At 56.9% G+C, this 17,628-nt stretch overlaps 1 protein-coding gene across 1 annotated transcript in view; it reads right to left on the bottom strand.

Annotated features, from left to right (window-relative positions):
* Positions 1 to 1,024: 1,024 nt before the first annotated feature.
* The window catches only part of DUOX1 (dual oxidase 1), a 29,112-nt gene continuing 12,508 nt past the window's right edge, over positions 1,025 to 17,628 (bottom strand). Inside the window, exons 16-33 of the mRNA XM_040968914.1 lie at positions 17,192 to 17,391; positions 16,543 to 16,728; positions 14,572 to 14,797; positions 14,276 to 14,369; positions 13,910 to 14,085; positions 11,894 to 11,963; positions 11,583 to 11,708; positions 11,065 to 11,243; positions 10,653 to 10,883; positions 9,840 to 9,939; positions 9,548 to 9,597; positions 7,766 to 7,893; positions 4,309 to 4,462; positions 3,748 to 3,980; positions 3,395 to 3,553; positions 2,285 to 2,440; positions 2,000 to 2,128; positions 1,025 to 1,542 (exon numbers count right to left, since the gene is read on the bottom strand). Coding sequence (XP_040824848.1) covers positions 1,420 to 1,542; positions 2,000 to 2,128; positions 2,285 to 2,440; positions 3,395 to 3,553; positions 3,748 to 3,980; positions 4,309 to 4,462; positions 7,766 to 7,893; positions 9,548 to 9,597; positions 9,840 to 9,939; positions 10,653 to 10,883; positions 11,065 to 11,243; positions 11,583 to 11,708; positions 11,894 to 11,963; positions 13,910 to 14,085; positions 14,276 to 14,369; positions 14,572 to 14,797; positions 16,543 to 16,728; positions 17,192 to 17,391 — 2,720 coding nt within the window. The 3' untranslated portion in view covers positions 1,025 to 1,419. The remainder of the gene's footprint in view (positions 1,543 to 1,999; positions 2,129 to 2,284; positions 2,441 to 3,394; positions 3,554 to 3,747; positions 3,981 to 4,308; positions 4,463 to 7,765; positions 7,894 to 9,547; positions 9,598 to 9,839; positions 9,940 to 10,652; positions 10,884 to 11,064; positions 11,244 to 11,582; positions 11,709 to 11,893; positions 11,964 to 13,909; positions 14,086 to 14,275; positions 14,370 to 14,571; positions 14,798 to 16,542; positions 16,729 to 17,191; positions 17,392 to 17,628) is intronic.

Below are 17,628 nucleotides of genomic sequence, written 5' to 3'. Positions count from 1 at the left end.
GCCATTTGTCTGGGAGGAGGGGGAGACGCCGAGACAAAGAGGCAGCGCGCCAGGCGGGGCGGCGGGCCTGCCACGCGGAAGTCGCGGGCCCGGGGGTCCCGGCTCGCTTCCTCTCCAGAGGCCGCCGCCCGCCGCGCGCTCCGCCCTGACGCGAGGGCTGCGCCCCCTGCCGGCCGCCCAGGACGCCCTCCTGCAGGCGCGGCCCCACCGGCTAGCTGGACGGACACCCCGGGAGGACAGTCTGTGGTCCTCTTTCTGAGCCCCCAGTGGTGCCAGTCGCAGGACTTGGCAGTTTCGGACCCAGAAGCTATTTTCTCAATGTTGAGGAAACGTGAGGAACTCTTGTTGGGGGGAGGGGAGGAGGATGATAAGACAATAGAAAAGTTCACTTCAAAAGTGCCCCTGTGGGAACGCGCAGACAGGAAACAGCCCCGGAGGCTGGGTGACATGCTTGCCTGCAGACCCATTAAGTACAAGTGTCCAAGCCTCTCATTGAAGAAACGGCTGGGAGCAGCTGAGGGTCTAGGACAAACCCCACGCTCCCGTGTTTCAGGCTCCAGCGGGGTCTCCTCCTGCTCTGCCCCTTCCCTCCTGCCCAACCCCCGCACTTCTCTTCCCCACCTCTACCCTGTTTTTCTGTGTCTCAGTCTGCTTGCAGAGCCTCACACTAGCGTGCTGGGGCCTGTCACAGAGCATCCCTGGGGCTGGAGGGGAGCAAGGGTCTCGCTGCTGGAGTGCCTGATTTGGCACTTGGTCTTCTTTCTGGGATAGTGGCCCAGGCTCTGAGGGATGTGTGTACCAGCCTGGAGCTGGCTGGGTGAGTGATTTTCTCTGCAGGTGTCCTTGGGGCAGAATAAGGAAACCCTGTAGGCAGAGAAGCGATTTATTTGTAAAGGAGACTGTTGGGACCCTGGAGCGGTGGAGCAGGTGGAGTAGCCCTGCATTGTCATCCAAGGCCTGACTGCAGAGCATGTTAACCACATGGGAGCAGCCACTGTGCCGCTGGTCTCTGGGCCCTAACAGACTTCCTGTAAAATGCCCGCTGGGGTCCAGCCTTACCCCATCTGAGGCCTCTGCCAGTCCTTTTGAAGTAGAGAGCCTGCAGAGTGGCCGAGGTGGGAAGAGCTCTGTGCTCCTGCTTCCCTCAGGGGCCCCTGCACTCCGAGTCCACGTGTACACACACACTCTCTCTCTCATCCTCTCTCTTTCCCCCTGCCCTTTCTTCCCCTCTCCCACTGTGGGTCAGCTTGTCTTGGGAGGTTTCCCTTAGCCTGAAACAAGAGGCTTGGTTTTGCCACAAACCAGCAGCTTCCCTATTTCCCAGCCTCCAGAACCTGGGCAGCTACCCTCACTGCTCCAGGCGAAGGCACATTCTGGGCCTGGGGAAGAAGGGCAGCCAGGAATACCCGTATGGGGGCCCTAGAAGTTCTCGTAATGGTGGTAGAAGTGTGTTCGGTCCTGCCTGTTGATGAGCTGACAGGCCTTTTCCACATTCTTGGTCATGCCAGGAGGGCCACAGCTGAACACCCCGATCTTCCGGACCTAGAGGAGGAAGTGCAGGCTGGTTCTGAGGCAGAGCTAGCTCAGACTTCTTCCTACCGAGGGCCGGCCCAGGGACCAGGCAGAACCCAGTGTGCTTGGGGAGGGCATGCTCCCTGCGTTGAAGATCAGCAAGGGCCTCCTGGGGGAGCGGGGCGACCCACCAAGAATTTCTGGAGGAGGTTTACTTTGCGTCCTGTGTGGCACAGGGCTGCCCTGTGGTTCTGCTGAGGGCTACTAGCTTAACTCTTGTGTTTTTGCTTCTGGGAGACATATCAGGGTTCCAGAGGTTTCCTTCAGCCCCTCAGAGCAAACCCCACTACCCTTTCCTATTCCATCACCGCAGCTGTCTCCTGATGGCTGGCTCCTCATGGGTCTCTGTTTCCTTCCCTGGGGGAGCACTGTTCAGACCCGGGTGAGAGAGGCGTGGGAAACCCACAGAAGGAAGGGGCACACTGACCTGTGGGTGCACCTCCTGCAGTGAGTTGAAGAAGGGCTCGAAGGGGGGACGGCCAAAGTGCGTGATGGAGCGCAGGCCCGTGAACAGACTCCGGTTCAGCACCTTCTGGAAGTGCCGCTCACAGATGTACTGGGGGCACAGGGGCCACAGCAGGCCAAGAACCGTCAGGGTCAGTGCTCAGCCTGGGCAAGCTCACAGTGCCCACAACACCTGGCCGTACACCCACCTGGCCTGGCCGTCCCTCCTACCTTCCCAACAGCCCTGCGTGGCAGGCTCTGCCCTTACCAGCATGGTGGTCCTGAGGTCGAACTTTTCAGCCAGCTGGGTGATGTAGATGTGTACAGACACCAGGTCCCGGCGGTCATTCTCCTCCACCTCGCGGATGATGTCTGCCAGCCACTCAAACTGCCGCTGGGTGCGTGTCACCCAGATGAAGTAGATCTAGAGGGATGGGAGGATACAGGCCAGAGCTTGGGACTCTGCACCAATAGCACTCAGGGGATCTCAGCCCCACAGCCTGGGCAGTTGGAGTATGTGGTGGTCCAGGCCAGGCTGTGAGGCCAGAGACACAGAGGTAGAAGTGAGAGACAGCTGGAACCTGGTGGAAGGGGCCTGCAGCTCCACTGATTGCTGAGGACCCAATGGGTGGACTGTCACTGTCATGCTGAGCCTGTGGCTCACACCATGCCCTGCAGAAAGGCTTGCTGAGGATGCAGAGTGGCTCCCAGGGAGCATGGGAAAGAGCCCAAAGACAGTGTGGGAGTGGAGGTGGTAGAAGCTGCCCTGCCAGGGGTGGCCCCCCACTTCTTAAGAGTAAGCATCAGCACAGCTAGAGTGGATGAGAGCAAGGAGGGGCGCTGTCACTCTCTGAGTGCTGACAGTCTATGAGCTGGGGCATTGCCCACCACATTCCACCATTCGTGACTCACCTGCTGCCAGGCCTAGGGAGACAAGCAGGGGCCTGCCGCCAGCTCCAGGCTGTGGTGAAGGGGGCCTGAGGGTTTGGGCTGTGTTCCTGGGCCCAGCCAGCCCACTAGCAGCCCTCCCTGACTACCTCCCCTCCACTTCCAGAGAGCTGAGCTGGCTTCACCTGTGCCCCAACCCACGTGAGCTCTGCCCTCGGCCTCTCTGTCCCTTCCAGCCCTACCTGGAGCAGGTGCTGGGGGCAGGTCCTGTGCCAAGCACCTTGTGGTTGGCAGGAATAGCCTTTGTGAGCCAGGCAGGAGCCCTGAGATGTCCGGAATAGCCTGACACAGTTATACTCGCCAGTTGTCAGGACTACCTGCTGCTGCCCAGATCAGGGACACCTGGAACTGGTTCCCGGGGAGGCCAGCATGGATGGATACAGGGACGTGGAGGACGTCACAGGCTGCTGGTGGGGGAGGCGGTCCTTACCTTCTTACAGAACACCTGGCAGCTGACTGATGACTTGAAGACCAGGTCTTTGAGAATGGAGGCAAAGGGAGTGACCCCAATGCCCCCTCCCACCAGCACCGACACTTCAAACTTGTGCCATTCCTGATGGCCTTCTCCAAATGGTCCATCGAGGTACAGCTTTAGGGAGGGAAGTGGGTTTCAAGGTCAGCTTGGCCACTGCCATGGTTCTAAAGATGGGAATGGGAGGCAGGCAGGTTTATGAAGTGAGGTAGGATCATCTGGAAGTACCAGTTTCCAGATGGGGAGAAGGGAGGGACACAGTGTGGGGCCCATGCTAGGAAGAAATGGGAGCATGGGACTTGTCTGGGTACCTTTGGATACGGGGCACAGCCATCTCCTGTCGGGGGTGAGTAGATCTCCCGGAGGCGAGTGGTCCAGGGTCCTGCTGCCCGAATGTGCAAGCTGAGCGTTTCCTCGTGGGGTGCAGAGGTCAGCGTGAAGGGGTGATACTCGGTGGTCCCCAGAGCCAGGCAGGCGATGCGTACCCACTGCCCCGATTTGTACTCAAAGCCCTGTGGCCGCTGGAACTCCAGGTGTGTCACTCCTGGGGGTCGGGGGCAAGGGTCTGCTGTCCTGATCTCAGCAACCATGTGGCCTCCGCAGAGCCCCCCAATCCTCCCCACTTCCAGCCACGGCCTTGGTTCTGTTTCTGCAATATGATAGGGAGACTTCCTATATTGAGCAGGTACCCAGAGTAGGGCCTGTGGTTAACAAGGAACAGGCAGCCTTGCCTCCTGCTGCCTGCAGTAAGACTGACTTGCCACTTCCCCTGGACCAGGCCAGGAGAGAGGTGATGCAGGCTCTGCCCCAGCCCCAGTAGCTGCCTTGGTGCCAGCAAGCTTCCCCCACCCCAACAGCCTCCAGGATGGTACCTGATGGCAGCAGCTCTGCCTTCACCACGCCAATCTCTACCTTCTTCCGGCTCAGGCTCACCAGCTTGTCCCCCCCATAGATGAGTGCTGGGACCAGGAAGAAGAGGTGGAAGCGGGGCAGCTGGATCAGTGCGAAGCTGCCATGGATGATGAGCTGTAGAGAAGGGCAGAGCTCAGGTCCTGGACCCCAGCATGCTGTGTCCCACATTCCTGCAAGTCCTAAACCTAACCACTTTCAACCCCATCCTCCACAGCATCACACAGCCATGAAATTTGCTTTTCTTCTCCCTGCATCACCCTAGACCAAGCCCCGTAACCTCACCTGGAGTCAGGCAGTGGCTTCCTAAAGGGTCTTGCATGAGCCTTGCCCCACTGCAGCCCAATCTGTTGTGGGCAGCCAGTGTGCCTTTTCGAAACCCATGCTGTCTTGCCAGCCCCAGTTGTGAAAGCACCAGCGGACTTACCACAGCACAGCACGGATGTGACCTGTGTCACCAGCTGTGCCCTCAAGTGCTTCCTGTTTCACAACCTTGCACCTGCTACTTCTCCTGCCTAGGCTGCCCTTCTGGCTCTGCTCCATCTCAGTGTTTAAGTCTCAACAGAAACACCAGCTCCTTGGTGTGTGTCTGCATCCTTTCTTCACATCTCCCTGTTAGCTCCTTAGAGCACTCTTCATCCTCTACACCCTGTTCCACTACTTACACATTCCCTACTATTTCCTGAACTGGACTGTTTGCCACCATACTGTGGGCTCCTGCATAGTATTATTGTAAGCATTCAATTACCCTTGGACAACAGTCTCCAGGCTCTCCTCTTCCTTTTGGAGGCTGAGAACACCCAGCCAGCTCCCCTTTTCCATGAAATAACCCAGAATCATCATCCCTAGTAAGTTTCTTTAATGCAGTCAGGCAATAACAGGCCCACTTTTCCTGGGTCCAGGCTCCTGAGCCCAGGACAGTCTGGCTCTGCTTCCACCTGGCCTTAGGACTCTGCCCACAACTGGCCAAGCCTGAGGTCTCCTTGCAGCTCTGGTCTGTTCCCACTCTTAGCAGGCTGTAGCGTGCCCTCCTTGCCACTGCTCACCAGTGCCCCACTGTTCCTCCCTCCTGGCCTGATGGGCCTCTTGCCTTCCATCTTCTCTGCTGGCTCCATTTCTTCTTCCTCCCCCAATCTGGGGTATTGCTTACATCTGGTTTCCTCACCCTCTTCTGTGCTCTGCCATGTTATGTGGCCTTTCACTTGCAGCCCTCTCACATCTCCCAGCGTGTCTGGCCACACCTAATGCTCTATGGCCATCCATCCATGGCCGGCCCTGAATGTCCCAGCACCCTCTGCACCTATGGTCATGTCCTTGCTTCTACCCATGTCGCTCCTACATCGGTCCCCACTCTGTCCTGTCAGAGTTCAGCTTCTCTCTCCTGAAGTCTTGGCCCAAGTCCCATCCTCTTGTCAAACTCTCCCCTAACCAGTTTAGCTAAGTGAAACTCCCTTCCAGGAGCTCCTGTGGCTTCCCGTCTGGAACGCCCTGCTCGGCAGTGAGTCCTGGACTGCCTGTTCTCGTCAGTCCTTTCAAGATGTGGCTCTGGTCTCTGCAGCAAATCCTTAAGGGTGGGGAGAGATTTCCCCGTGACTCTGCTGGGCCTCATGCAAGCACTACAACAAAACAGACCTTCAACTGATGTGCCTTAAACTAAACTGGCCTCCTTCATTCAGGCACCTCCTCCCCTGGCTGTGTCTTGGATTCATGTACCTTCCCCCACAGGATGCACTCAAACCCCTGGGCTCTTCCCCGAATGGGCTCTACCTTTCCTCAGCTCTTCTTTCACTGTGGAACTCACACCTGCCCCAAGCTTTCTGATCAGCCAGCCAAGGCGAGTACAATGGCAAGATGATCTCATACCCCTCTGTTTATACACCACTTTTCTCTTGGCTTTTTTCTTTTTTAACTACAAGGCTGTTGCTGCAGATCACTAGGGTGCTCCAGGGCCTAGGTGATGGGGGCAGCCAGCCAGCTGAGCTCCTGACATGTTAGCCCCACCCCCTTCTGTCTGGGTCAGGATCCCAGGCACTTTCCCCAGGGGCCCTTCAACCCTAGAGTCCTTTACTTCTACCTTCTCTTTCTGCCCAAAGTCAAGTGGCTGGCAGGAGGAGGAGGGTGCCCTGGCCCTGTTCTCAGCAGATTGGATGAGATTGCCCTGGATTGCCCAGCAGATGCACCTTGCTAGGTCCCAGTGACTTTCTTGCTGGCAGGTATAGTGTCTCTGAACCTCAGTAATGCTCCCCCTCCGCCACACACACACACACACACACACACACACACACACACACACACACGGATAAATCAGGAAATTGCCTTGGTCTCAGGGCCCCACACGAGCCATGCTCCGAGTCTCCCATCTGGTTCAGGGAAGATCCTGGATCATGGAACAAGACCATCACTCTCAACCCCAAAAGAAATAGCAGCCGCACTGCATAATGGAGGCTGTAGGCAGGGATCAATCAGCCACAGGTTCCAGGGAAGGGAGGGACTTCTTCAGAAGCAAGCACTGTCAGCACTGTCAGCAGGGCAGGTAGCCTAGCCACTCAGGGAAAGTTCTGAGTGAGTCACAGGCAAGGCAAAGTATATCCTCCTCTTGCCTGTCACCCAGGGCAGCACTGAGCCAAGCAGAGGTGTGCCCGTCTCCATCGCAGGATAGAGGCCACCCTGTGTGCCCGGGAGCTTGGAGGTCAGGAAGGCAGAACAGGGGCCCCGGGTTCCTTGAATGCTGACAGCAGCCAAGCCATCACAGGATAGGATGAGCCAGTGCCCTGGATGTGGCTGAGCGCAGCAGGGGCTTTGTGGGTCCCCTCTCCTGGGGGAACTGCCTGTGTCCATGAAGAAAGCAGACAACGGAGGGGGCACAGGTCAGAGCCAGCTCAGGAACAAATCAGCTGTAGCAGCTGGCAACCAACTCAGGGGAAGGAGAGGGAGCAGAAGATGGAAGCGAGGCAGGAATGCCGGCTAAGGAGAGAGGTATAGGTGGAGTCAAAATTCCATTATTTTGTGTAATGCAACTGAAGACATTGACTTCACAGGGAACATTTAGCTGGCTGTTATGGCTGATGTGCACCCCAAAGCACGATCAGAACAGTTGTGGGAACACCCGCTTAGGGTAGGTTTCTCTAAGAAGGGTAATGCTTTGGGAACATGCAGTCACCCTAAGAAGGGAAAACTTGGTTAGGCAGCAGTGCCATCGGGGTGTCTGCGAGGAACATGATCGCCTGGCAGAGCTGCCTCGTGGGGTCAGCCTTTGGGAAGCTCCATAGCTAATCTCCACCCTCTGAAGAAGGATGTGACCAAGTGGAGGAGCCTTGAGATAATTAAGGGGACAGAAGGCTAATTTCCTGGCCCCTCCTGCCCTCCTGGGAACGTCCTGCTCATAGCCTGTGGGCATGGCTCACAGCCAGACCCTCTTACCAGGATGTAGAGCAGGATGTAGAGGTGGTGGGTCAGCCAGAAGCCCCGAAAGCTGCGGCGACGGAAGTGGCGTGAGGCGAAGACGTACATGATGGCCAGGACCAGGAGCAGAATGACCCCCGTGAGGCCTGTGGAATGACATGTGGGCGGAGGGCAGAGGAGCCAAGCAGAGACTCCCAGGGCCAGGGTCCCTCTCCATTCCACTGCCCGGAAGGGGGCTGCCTTGTCCCCCACACCACTGACCACAGGCATTTCATTTCAGCAGACCTACTCATCCTTCCTAGCCCATGTCATCATGGACTTTTTTCTTTTTCAAATGATCTGTTTATTTACTTGTAAGGCAGAGGGGAGAGAGAGGAGGAGAGACAGAGAGAGAGAGCTTCCACCCACTAGTTCACTCCCCAAATGATTGCCAGACCAAAGCCAGCAGACCTTCTGAGTCTCCCACATGGGTGACAGGGGCCCAAGCACCTGAGCCTTTTTCTATTACTTTCCAGGAGCATTAGCAGGGAGTTGCACTGGAAATGATGCAATTGGGGATGTGAGCTGGCATTCCTATGGGATGCCGGTGTATGAGGTGGCAACTTAAATCCTCTATGCCACAACACTGGCCCCTGCAGGGCCATTTCTCACCATGTCAGTATTTGATTTTTTGTCCTTCACTTTCCTGGCTCTCAACTTCATAGGAGTAGGGACTAGGCGAGGCTGGCTCACCGCTCAATCCTAACGTAGGGTTTGGCACACCATGGTCTTCTCTACATGTGTCCTGGAGGCACACAGCACCTACTCTGGGCCTCAGGGTCAGACACTGGAAACTACAGGCCTGGTCCTGGTCCCTGCACTGCGCCCCTGGGCTGCCACCGTGGGAAGCACCAGCACTGGCACTGTTCCTCAGCTGGGGGCAGGCAACACATCTGCTCAGCACCAAGCCTCCTCCAGACCAGCACCCTGGCTGGTGAGAGGTCCGTTCTGTGGCAGGGACCCTCAGGCCAGGGAAACACAGAGACAGAGGCTGGAGCTGCAGTGGGGTGGGGAACCAGAGAAGGTCCCCTGGGAGACCGGGGAGGAGCCAGGCGGAAATTAGGAAGATCAGAGCCCCGAAGCGTGGGAAAGCAAAGGTTAAGAAGGGATCTAACTGAAGCCTGTAAAGTCGTGAGCGGAGAGAAGAGCATAAACACGGTCTTACCCGCTAAATCCCAGGGTGCAGGAATTAGCATGCACTCTCTGAAGTACAGCAGTTGAAAACAGATCGTTTTAGGATTAAAAAAAAAAGAAAAAGGCGGGGTGGGGGGAGGAATGTTTCACAGAAAAGAGTGAACATAGAAAGTCTGCTACCCCAAGGACGCAACAGACTGAAAATATACATAGGCCCAAGAAGAGCTTGAATAGATTCACAGTAACTCCAAAATGTGTAGTTAAAGGGAGTTAGTTACAAGGGGTGGGGGAGGCATTTCTGTCTTGCTTGAGGAAGAGCCTGATGCTTCCTCTATGTAGCTGGGCTACAGCTTTTCTTAAAGCCTGCTGTGTGTGTGTGTGTGTGTGTGTGTGTGTGTGTGTGTGTTTCCCATTCCCCTGAACTCTAGTCCAGAAAAGATGCTAAGCAGGTCCTGCAGGGGAGGGGCTGGTCCAGAAGAAGGTAGCTGAAACTCAGAGCCCCTAAGACACCTGCTATCCAGGGGCATCCCTGGGGCTGCCTCATGGCACGCAGAACCCAGAGCTTGCAGCTGGACATCAGGCCCACAGAAGAGCACAGCAGCTGGAGGGAAAAAGGGAGTGTCTTACCTGGTACCGTCTGGAAGAACCACCAGTAATATTTCTGGGGGAATTCAGACCTGTGTGAGGTGGACAGCGGGGGAAGGGAGCTCTGGGACTTCCCGAGGGCACCCTCCAGACAGGGATCCCCCCACAAGCCAGCTACCAATTTCCCCTGCTGCCCACTTGGGGTTGAGGGTCCCGGGCCCCATCTTTGTTGGTGCCATTATATGGCAGGTGACACCCTCCTCTGTGCTCAGTGACTATCTCCACCCAGGAGGAGGTCCCCCCCATCCCAGGACACATTCACACTCCCACTCACCCATCATTGTGGAAGAGGCGGGGGAAGAGGCAGGAAAGGACGCTGAGCGGGCTGATGGAAAACAGGTAAACGTTCACCACGTGGCCGGCACTGTGTAAGACTAAGGGCGGGGCGGATCCAGTCAGCCCAAGATGCAGTCCCCAGCCCAACTTCCCACCTCTAATCTCCCTCCTACGCCACCCACACACCCCAAGTACACACCAGCCGGGGGCCTCATACATCTGAGCTACGTCACCAAAAGTTCATCCCTTTAGTTTTTTTCAGTCATGCTTTAAAACATAAAAACCAGAGTTTGGGGACAGTGGGTTAAGTCACAGCTTGGGACACCTACATCCCGAATGGCAGCACCTGGCACCAAGTCCCAGCTCTCCTCCTGATTCCAAGTTCCTGCTAAGGCACAGCCTGGAAGGCACCCCATGATGGCTCTAGTGGCTGGGTCGCTGCCATCCCCTCGGGAGCCTTAATGAAGCTCCAGGCTCCTGACTGCTGTGTATGTTTGGGGAGTGAGCCAGTGGCTGGAAGAGTTCTCTCTCTCATGTGCTAACACAGCTTTATAAGCTGGGGGAGCCCTAACACATTGTGGTGCAGGATTCTGTGGTGTTAGCCACATGACAGCTGAAGGGTGGTGACGTGCCCTCTGTAGTGTGGAAAGAGGCTCCTGGGGCAGCAAGGAGTTCCCACCACGGCCCTGGCCAACCCCCTCCTTTGGGGGTGAGGCCACTTGACACCCAACCAAGGCTAAGGCAGCAGCAGGGGGGCTCGCAGTGGTGGGCATAAGCTGCAGAGAAGCCAAGGGAGACCCCCAAGCCCTGCCTGTGAGGAGGAGGGCGGTGGAGGCGATCCAGCGATGGAAGTCCACCGCCGCGTCGAAGGGCACGTAGCGGTTCAGGAAGGTCTCCCGCAGGAAGGTGATGAGGTTGCGGCACATGGTGAGCAGGATGTAGGAAAACATGAAGGAGATGCTGGCCGCCGTGCCCCGCGACAGGATGATGCCCACGCGGGTGGTGTCCGTGATACCCACATCGTGTGCGGCAAACGAGTAGTCTGCATAGAGGGGGGCCCGTTAGGGTGGTACAGGTCCCACTCCTGGGCTGTCACTCACGGCAGGCCCGCCCCCTGGGGTGTCCTGTCACTCACGGCAGACCCCGCCCCGGGGGCAGTCCTTCACCTGACCTAGCTCCGACCAGTTTCTACCCCCTGGCTGGCGATCCAGGACGTCACTCACGGTAAGCCCTCTCCAGGAAGAGCCCCCCAGCGATGGCGTAGAAGACAGCCACGCAGCCGATGTGGCGCCGGTAGTTCTCTATGAAGCGCTTGAACTGCTGCACCGTCTGGTGGCGGCGGCTGCGCTGAAACTTCTCGCGGTGCGCTTCGGTGAACAGCAAGGGCTGGAACGAAGTTACCCTGGAGACAGGGGCTCAATGCTAGTACCTCGGCCACCAGGCCAAGGTGAGGGGAAGACCCGCGACCAAGGTGGAGCAGGGTTGGAATTGGCTATTTCAACCCAGGGATGCACTATCCCCCCGCAAACCCAGCCCCTACTAGGCACCCACAGATAGCCTTTCCTGGGGGCTCTGGAAAACCTGACTTCTGCTGCCAGGTTCCACAAGCTCCGAGGCTCTCACTCCCAGGCCTGGGTGGGACACTTTCCTATTGATGTACCGTGGTCGGCTGACTGTGACTGGCATCCCAGAGCCATGCAGAGAAGCAAGGAAAGGATGGGAGGGGGAAGAGCGGACGCACTTCTTGCCAAACCTCCGACGGATCTCCTGGGGCGGGTCTGTGTCCGAGGGGCACTGCAGCCTCGGCAGGGTTGGCTCAGGGTCGCAACTGCTGCGGGCACAGCGGGTGACCACCCTGGGAGAAGGGCTGGGAAGGAATGGCAAGACTGGACATCGCCCCCCTCACCCACCTGTGGCGGGCAGAGCCCAAGATCTGGCCCCAAACCCCACCAGTGTTGGCTTCTCTGGCCAGCCCTCTGTGGTCCAGGCACCCTGACAGATGCACAGCAGCCCCTCCACCCCATGTCCCTGCAGTGTTCCAGAGGTGCTCACCAGATCTTCTCCTGACTGATGTAGGAGGCCCGCCGGCACAGGTCCTTGATGACTTCCGGCACCTCCACCCCTGCAAGGCACAGGGGGGCTGGGGAGGAGCTCCGGACCCTGAGCCTAGGCTCCTACGTACAGCACCCCCATTTTCACATACTCAGACACTAGAGGGATCCCTGTGCAAGGCTCCCTCTGGGTGCCCCAGCCTCATCTTTGTCCCCAACCGTTGAAGGAGAAGGCCTGGAGCACGGTTGTCCAGGCAGGAGAACATTCCGTCTTGAGCGCACCTCCTGGGACTGGTGGTATCAGGCGTGCCAGGGGGAGCTTTCAGGAACCGTGTGTAACCTGCCTGTGAAACCTGTTCCACCACAACACCCCTGCTTAAGGCCCTTGGTTGAAAACACTCCTAAGAGTCAGCATTGTGGCACTGCATGTTAAGCTGCTGCCTGTGATGCCAGCTTCCCACATGGGAACCAGTTTGAGTCCCAGCTGCTCCACTTCTGATCCAGCTCCCTGCTAATGGGCCTGGAAAAGCAGAGGAAGATGGCCCAAGTGGCTGGGGCCCTGCTAGCATGTGGGAGACCCAGATGCAGTTCCAATCTCATGGCTTCAGCCCCACCTGTTGTGGCCACTGAGGAGTGAACCAATGGATGGAAGATGATCTGTCTCCCTCTGTCGTTCCCTCTCTCTAACTCTGCCATCCAAATAAATAAAATAAATCTTAAAAAAAAAAAAACAGCTATCCTCCCTGGAGTTGCTGCAGAATGTAAGTGGTGGGTTTACAGGGGTTCATTCTAAGGTTCTCCTTAGACAATGTCTCTTTTGCAAATAGACATTAAAATATGAAATAAACACAAAAATGTTCACAATAAAGTACTTGGTGAAAAAAAAAAAAAACAGAAGCTATCCTTTGTTTTCTCTCTAGGCTGAACTGCAAAAACATATTCTTACAGGAGGCTCTGGAAGCCACAGGTTACTTCCAAGTTCTGAACCAACCCTGAAGATGACTCGTGTCTCCACCCAGGCCCAAAGCAAGAAACCTCAATGGAAGGAAACCAGAGTGTGGATGTCTCTAGTCTGCAGTGGCCCAGCAAACAGCAAATCTCGTCACCCTGGGTGAGAAGGGAACAGGGGGTTCTGAGTACTGACTGCTCTTACTCCTCTCCTGCAGGCTTCAAATCTTTCAGAATCATGGGACATGACAAGTCATGGCCGTGATAAGCACGACAGTCAATGCCAGCCTCCCACTAGAGCCTCAGTCTCCAAACCTGCTCCTATGCCCCACCCAGGGTCTCAGCAGCCTGGGCTCACCCCCTGGTCCCTGCCTTTCCCCTGCCTTCACCCCCAGGCCAGGGAGGCCCTGGACAGAGGCCCATAGGCGTCTTGCTTCCCTCTCTCCTTCAGAAGCTGCGGAGTCCCACTCCTTCTCTCCCGCCCCTGGGAGGGGCTGGGCTCGGTCCTGACATGGCCCCGGGGGAGTCCCAAGCTGAGTTCAGCCTATAAACTGCTGTGTGCCCCCTCCTCACTGGCATTCTAGCCTGGCCCACTTGAGTCAGACCCAGGTAGGATAGGAAGTAGAGGGAAGGACAACAGAACTGGTCTTCATGCACTTTGCAAACATTTGCTGAACACTTAGCCAGGGGACAGAGTGGCGGACAGCAAACGCAAGAGACAACACCCTACCCCTAGGACCAGTTGAAGGTCTGGCCTAGGTAGCCAGTGTCCCTGGCACCAGGCACAGAGGATGTTGGCAGGGAGCCGGGGAAGTGGAGCTCTGGCTGCCATTGTCATCCCATCCTCTCTTTGCCCTAAGTTCTGGACACTTTTGCCCATCTTGAAATATAAAATGTGAAATAAAAATTAAGAATGTGACAATCATGTAGCAATCACGGGGAGTATGATTCAGGCTTACAATGTATTCATTATCAGGATGTTCATTTTTTCAAGACATCCACACGTTGCTGTGAGTTCCTGTTACAGGGCCTGACTGACAGGTCAGCCCTCTATGCCAGGTATACCCACCTTTGACACAGAGCTGTGTGAAACGGAGCTCGCTGTCGTGGTCCCGCAGCATGAAGTGGAAGTCCTCCCACGTCAGCTCCTCCTTGTCCTGGAAGCCCGACTCCCGGAACATGGAGTCCACCACTTGGGCCAGCTGCGCCTTGGACAGGCAGTTGTTGGAGATTTCTATGAAGGACCTAGGGGGTAGAAGATGGCGGCCATCAGAGCACCCCACTTACCACCCCGTGGAGGGACTTGGGCTGGCCATCTCCCAGGTCCCTCCTAGTTAGGACAGTCTCAGGTTTCCTGGGGGAGGGGAGGTCCCTGCCGTGTCCTTCAGGATGTCCCTGTCCTGGCCTGCTCTCCTCTCTGTCCCAAATGACCCACCTCAGCATCCTGATAAACTCGTCCTTGGAAATGAGGCCGTTCCCATCGCAGTCGTACATCCGGAACATGAGGCGAGACTTTTCCTCAGGGGAGCCTGGGGGAAGGAGCACTCTGCCAGGACAGGCTCAGCCTCCCTGCCTCAACCCTCAGGCTGGCCACAAGACTGGGGAGCACGGGCGGGGGTTGCCCTGCCACCCGGACTTTCCCTGACACCCAGCCCCAGCAGGACAACTGTGTTTGGTCCTCAGTCTCTGCCTGACCTCTCTGATGCAAACCATCATCCCTGCCCTTCTCACCTTTCATGAAGACCACCAGGATGTCCAGGAACTCGCGGAAGGACAGGTAGCCGTTGCCGTCCTTGTCAGCCAGGGAGAACATGGACTCCACAAACATGTCCTGGGGTTTGAGGCCCAGGGACTCGGCGAACTCGGCCCTGCTCAGCTCACAGGTCAGAGCCTCCCGTACCTTCTGGGAGGAGTCCAGGGGCAGGGTCCCTGCGTCTGCCTGGTTGATGTCCAGCACCTGCAGCCGGACAGCAGCAGGGGGTGGGGAGAGGAGAGGGACAGTCAGGGTTTTGCTGACCTGAAGGTGAGTTAGCCCTGTAGGAGCCACCAGAAGGAGTAACTTCCTGGCACTCCCTCCATCCACCCACCATGGCTCATCCCAGGACCATGTCTGTTCTGCAGAGCCCTGGCCATTTGTCACAGCTGAACCTAAACTGGGGCTCTGGAATGAGTCACAGGGCACCCTCTTCCTCTAGGGTACCAGGGGGGAACAGAGGCACCAGAGGGAAGGGCCAAGTCTGAGAGGGGAGGGTGCTTACAGCTTCCCCCTTCCCAGCTGGCTCGAGTGAGCTGCTTTTGCTCACCTGTGAATGAGCTTTATGTAACTGGGACAAGCAGCTGCATGGAGAAGCTGGGTCTGGGAGCCATCTCCAGCCACCCTAGGACTGCCCTGGCAGGAAGTGAGCAGACAGGCAGGGAGGGAAGCAGGCCACAGGCTACAGGACCTGTCTTTCCTGCCCATTAACTAAGGTGCCCCTTCCAAGATTGGCCAGGGTTTCGGGAGGTGAGCCTTGCAGCATCCAATAAGGTTTTCACTGGCGAGAGCCCCAGGGCAGGAGGCCTGGGTTCTTGTTCCAATCCTATCACCTGTTTGGCTCACTGCATGATCCCAGGGCAAGTCTCTTCAGTTGTCTGGGACTCACTTCCTCACCTGCCCCACTTATTCCATGGAGTTATTGTGGGAATCCACTGGAGAAGCTGTGTGCAAAGTGTTTTATAAGCAGAAAGCACCATACGGGGATACAGGAGTACAGGACTGGCAGCCACAGGCGGCCCACAGTGGCCCATGTCACCTCCTATTGCCCTGATAGAGCCTCAGCTGAGCCGGCCTGCTCAGGTCCTGCCTGGGACCCTGTCACAGGGCTCCTCTGATCTTATGTATGCTCCTGTTTGGCTTTGAGGACTGAATGACTTCAAGTCGTGTACTCAGAGGAGCTGCATGTTGGATGATAGCTTCTCTCACGCAGTCACCTCCACAGACAGGCCCACTCCTTCTCCAAGGTGAGTCTGTACCTGCCCTGTGGCTCCTTTGCCCTGAAGGCAGACTTTGCTCAGAATCCCTATGGATCTGCCTCACTGGGCCCTGACCCCAGGCTGACACTTTTGCAGCCCTGCTCCTCCTTTGCAGCTGTTTTCCTCCCAGTACCTCCTCCGGGGGCCCTTCCTGCATTTATCTCAAATACCCCCTACCCCATTTCTCCACTCTGCTGCATGCTCCTGGCTGCTTCTCTTTTCCTGCCAGATGTGGACACATCCTGCATTTGTCTCCCCATCTTGTTTTCCTGCACCCTCCCCAAAAGCTCTCAGAGGTCTGCAAGGTGGGCAGTAATGCCCAGGCAAGCCTCTGGCAGCAGCAGTGCCCCAAGGAGGGGGCACCACAGCTCTCACAATCCTCAGGACCCACACACTGCCTGGCTCTACCTGGGTTGACTGAGATAAGCAAGGGCAGAGTCTGGGTAGTCCTAAGAAGAGACAAGTGACACACAGATGAGGCTGTTCTGGGCATCACTTCCCTGCGGTCTCACAGTTGGCATGGAGGGTTGTGTAGGAGGGCACATCCTTACACTAAAGACAGATGACTTGCGCAGATTTGCCAGAGATAAGAATCAGAACCCCTGGCTTTCCCGTGAGTCACCCCAGGCTCCATCTCCATGCAGGTAAGCATATAACAATACAAGACACATGGGGCTCCCAGGTCCAAACCTGGGAGAAAAGGTGCCTGAAGAAGGTCTCCAGGAGGTGGCTCCGTTGCTCCCGGGTCACAGCCACCCTCAGCAGCTCCTTCTCCCGCAGCTCCCACTCCTGAAAGTTCAGGCCGTTTTCCTTCAGGGCCCCCCGGAGACTGTCCACCAGTGCCTGCCGCTCCTCCTCCAGGTTGAAGAGCAGCACCTGCCAGGCAGCAGCAGCGACAACTGTCGGTCAAGGCCTCTGCAGCCAGGTGCTGTAGGTCGCAGGCACCACTGGGCTGGTCTTGCATTTGGAAGTGTAGCTCCCCTTACAAAAGACATGGGCTCAGTAGGATTCAGGGCCTTACTTATAGGTACAGAGGCACAGAGCCAATCTTCACTCCATTCCCTGAAATAAGGGGACAGGGAAGAGGTCCTAGCTTCTTCCATTCACAGCAGGAGGTGCCAGGATATCCTTGGAAGAAGAGGCAGGCTCTGCCTGCGAGGGGAGAAGGGACTGTGGAGATGGCATCATCCAGCAGGCCCCAAGCAGGACTGACGTGTCAAGGTTTATCTGCTCCTGCCAGGTAGCATAGCTGGAACCTGGAAGCCAGGCACCCTCTCCGCCACCTGGCTGCCTCTCTGGCTTTGGCTGTGGACAAGGAGCGGGGCTGGTTGGGCCCTACCAGGTCATACTCCTTGGGGATCTTGAGCAGCAGGGCGCGGCGTCCACGGTTGCTGGATAGGATGAGGTTGACCTGCTGCGGGGGACGCAGCTGGACTGTGCGGAGCACCGTCAGACTGCCGTCTACCACACGGACCTGCCCAGGCTGCAGATGCACAAGTACTGGTCGGCATGGCTTCTTGTGGCCCTGCCATTCCACAGCTGAAGAGAGAGAGAGAGAGAGTCAGCAGGGGTTTTCTATAGTCCTTCCAGGAGGCAGAGATGGGGACAAGACTTCCCCAGCTCCTTGTCCCACTCCTGATTACAGCAACTGCCCCTGACAGTCCTGCCATGCAGCTCTTAAGTAGAGCAGCGACTACCATATGCTAAATGTTTGCAATGTACTCAGCCACACCATGACAGTTTTCGTGAACCATGTCATATCTTCATAAACCTTTA

This window comes from Ochotona curzoniae, unplaced genomic scaffold, assembly GCF_017591425.1.
Source record: "Ochotona curzoniae isolate NIBS_2020 unplaced genomic scaffold, NIBS_Ocur_1.0 scaffold_4701, whole genome shotgun sequence".
In the NCBI taxonomy this organism is placed as follows: Eukaryota; Metazoa; Chordata; class Mammalia; order Lagomorpha; family Ochotonidae; genus Ochotona; species Ochotona curzoniae.
The sequence above is the reverse complement of the archived record's forward strand: the minus strand, read 5'-3'. Positions and strand labels throughout refer to the sequence as shown.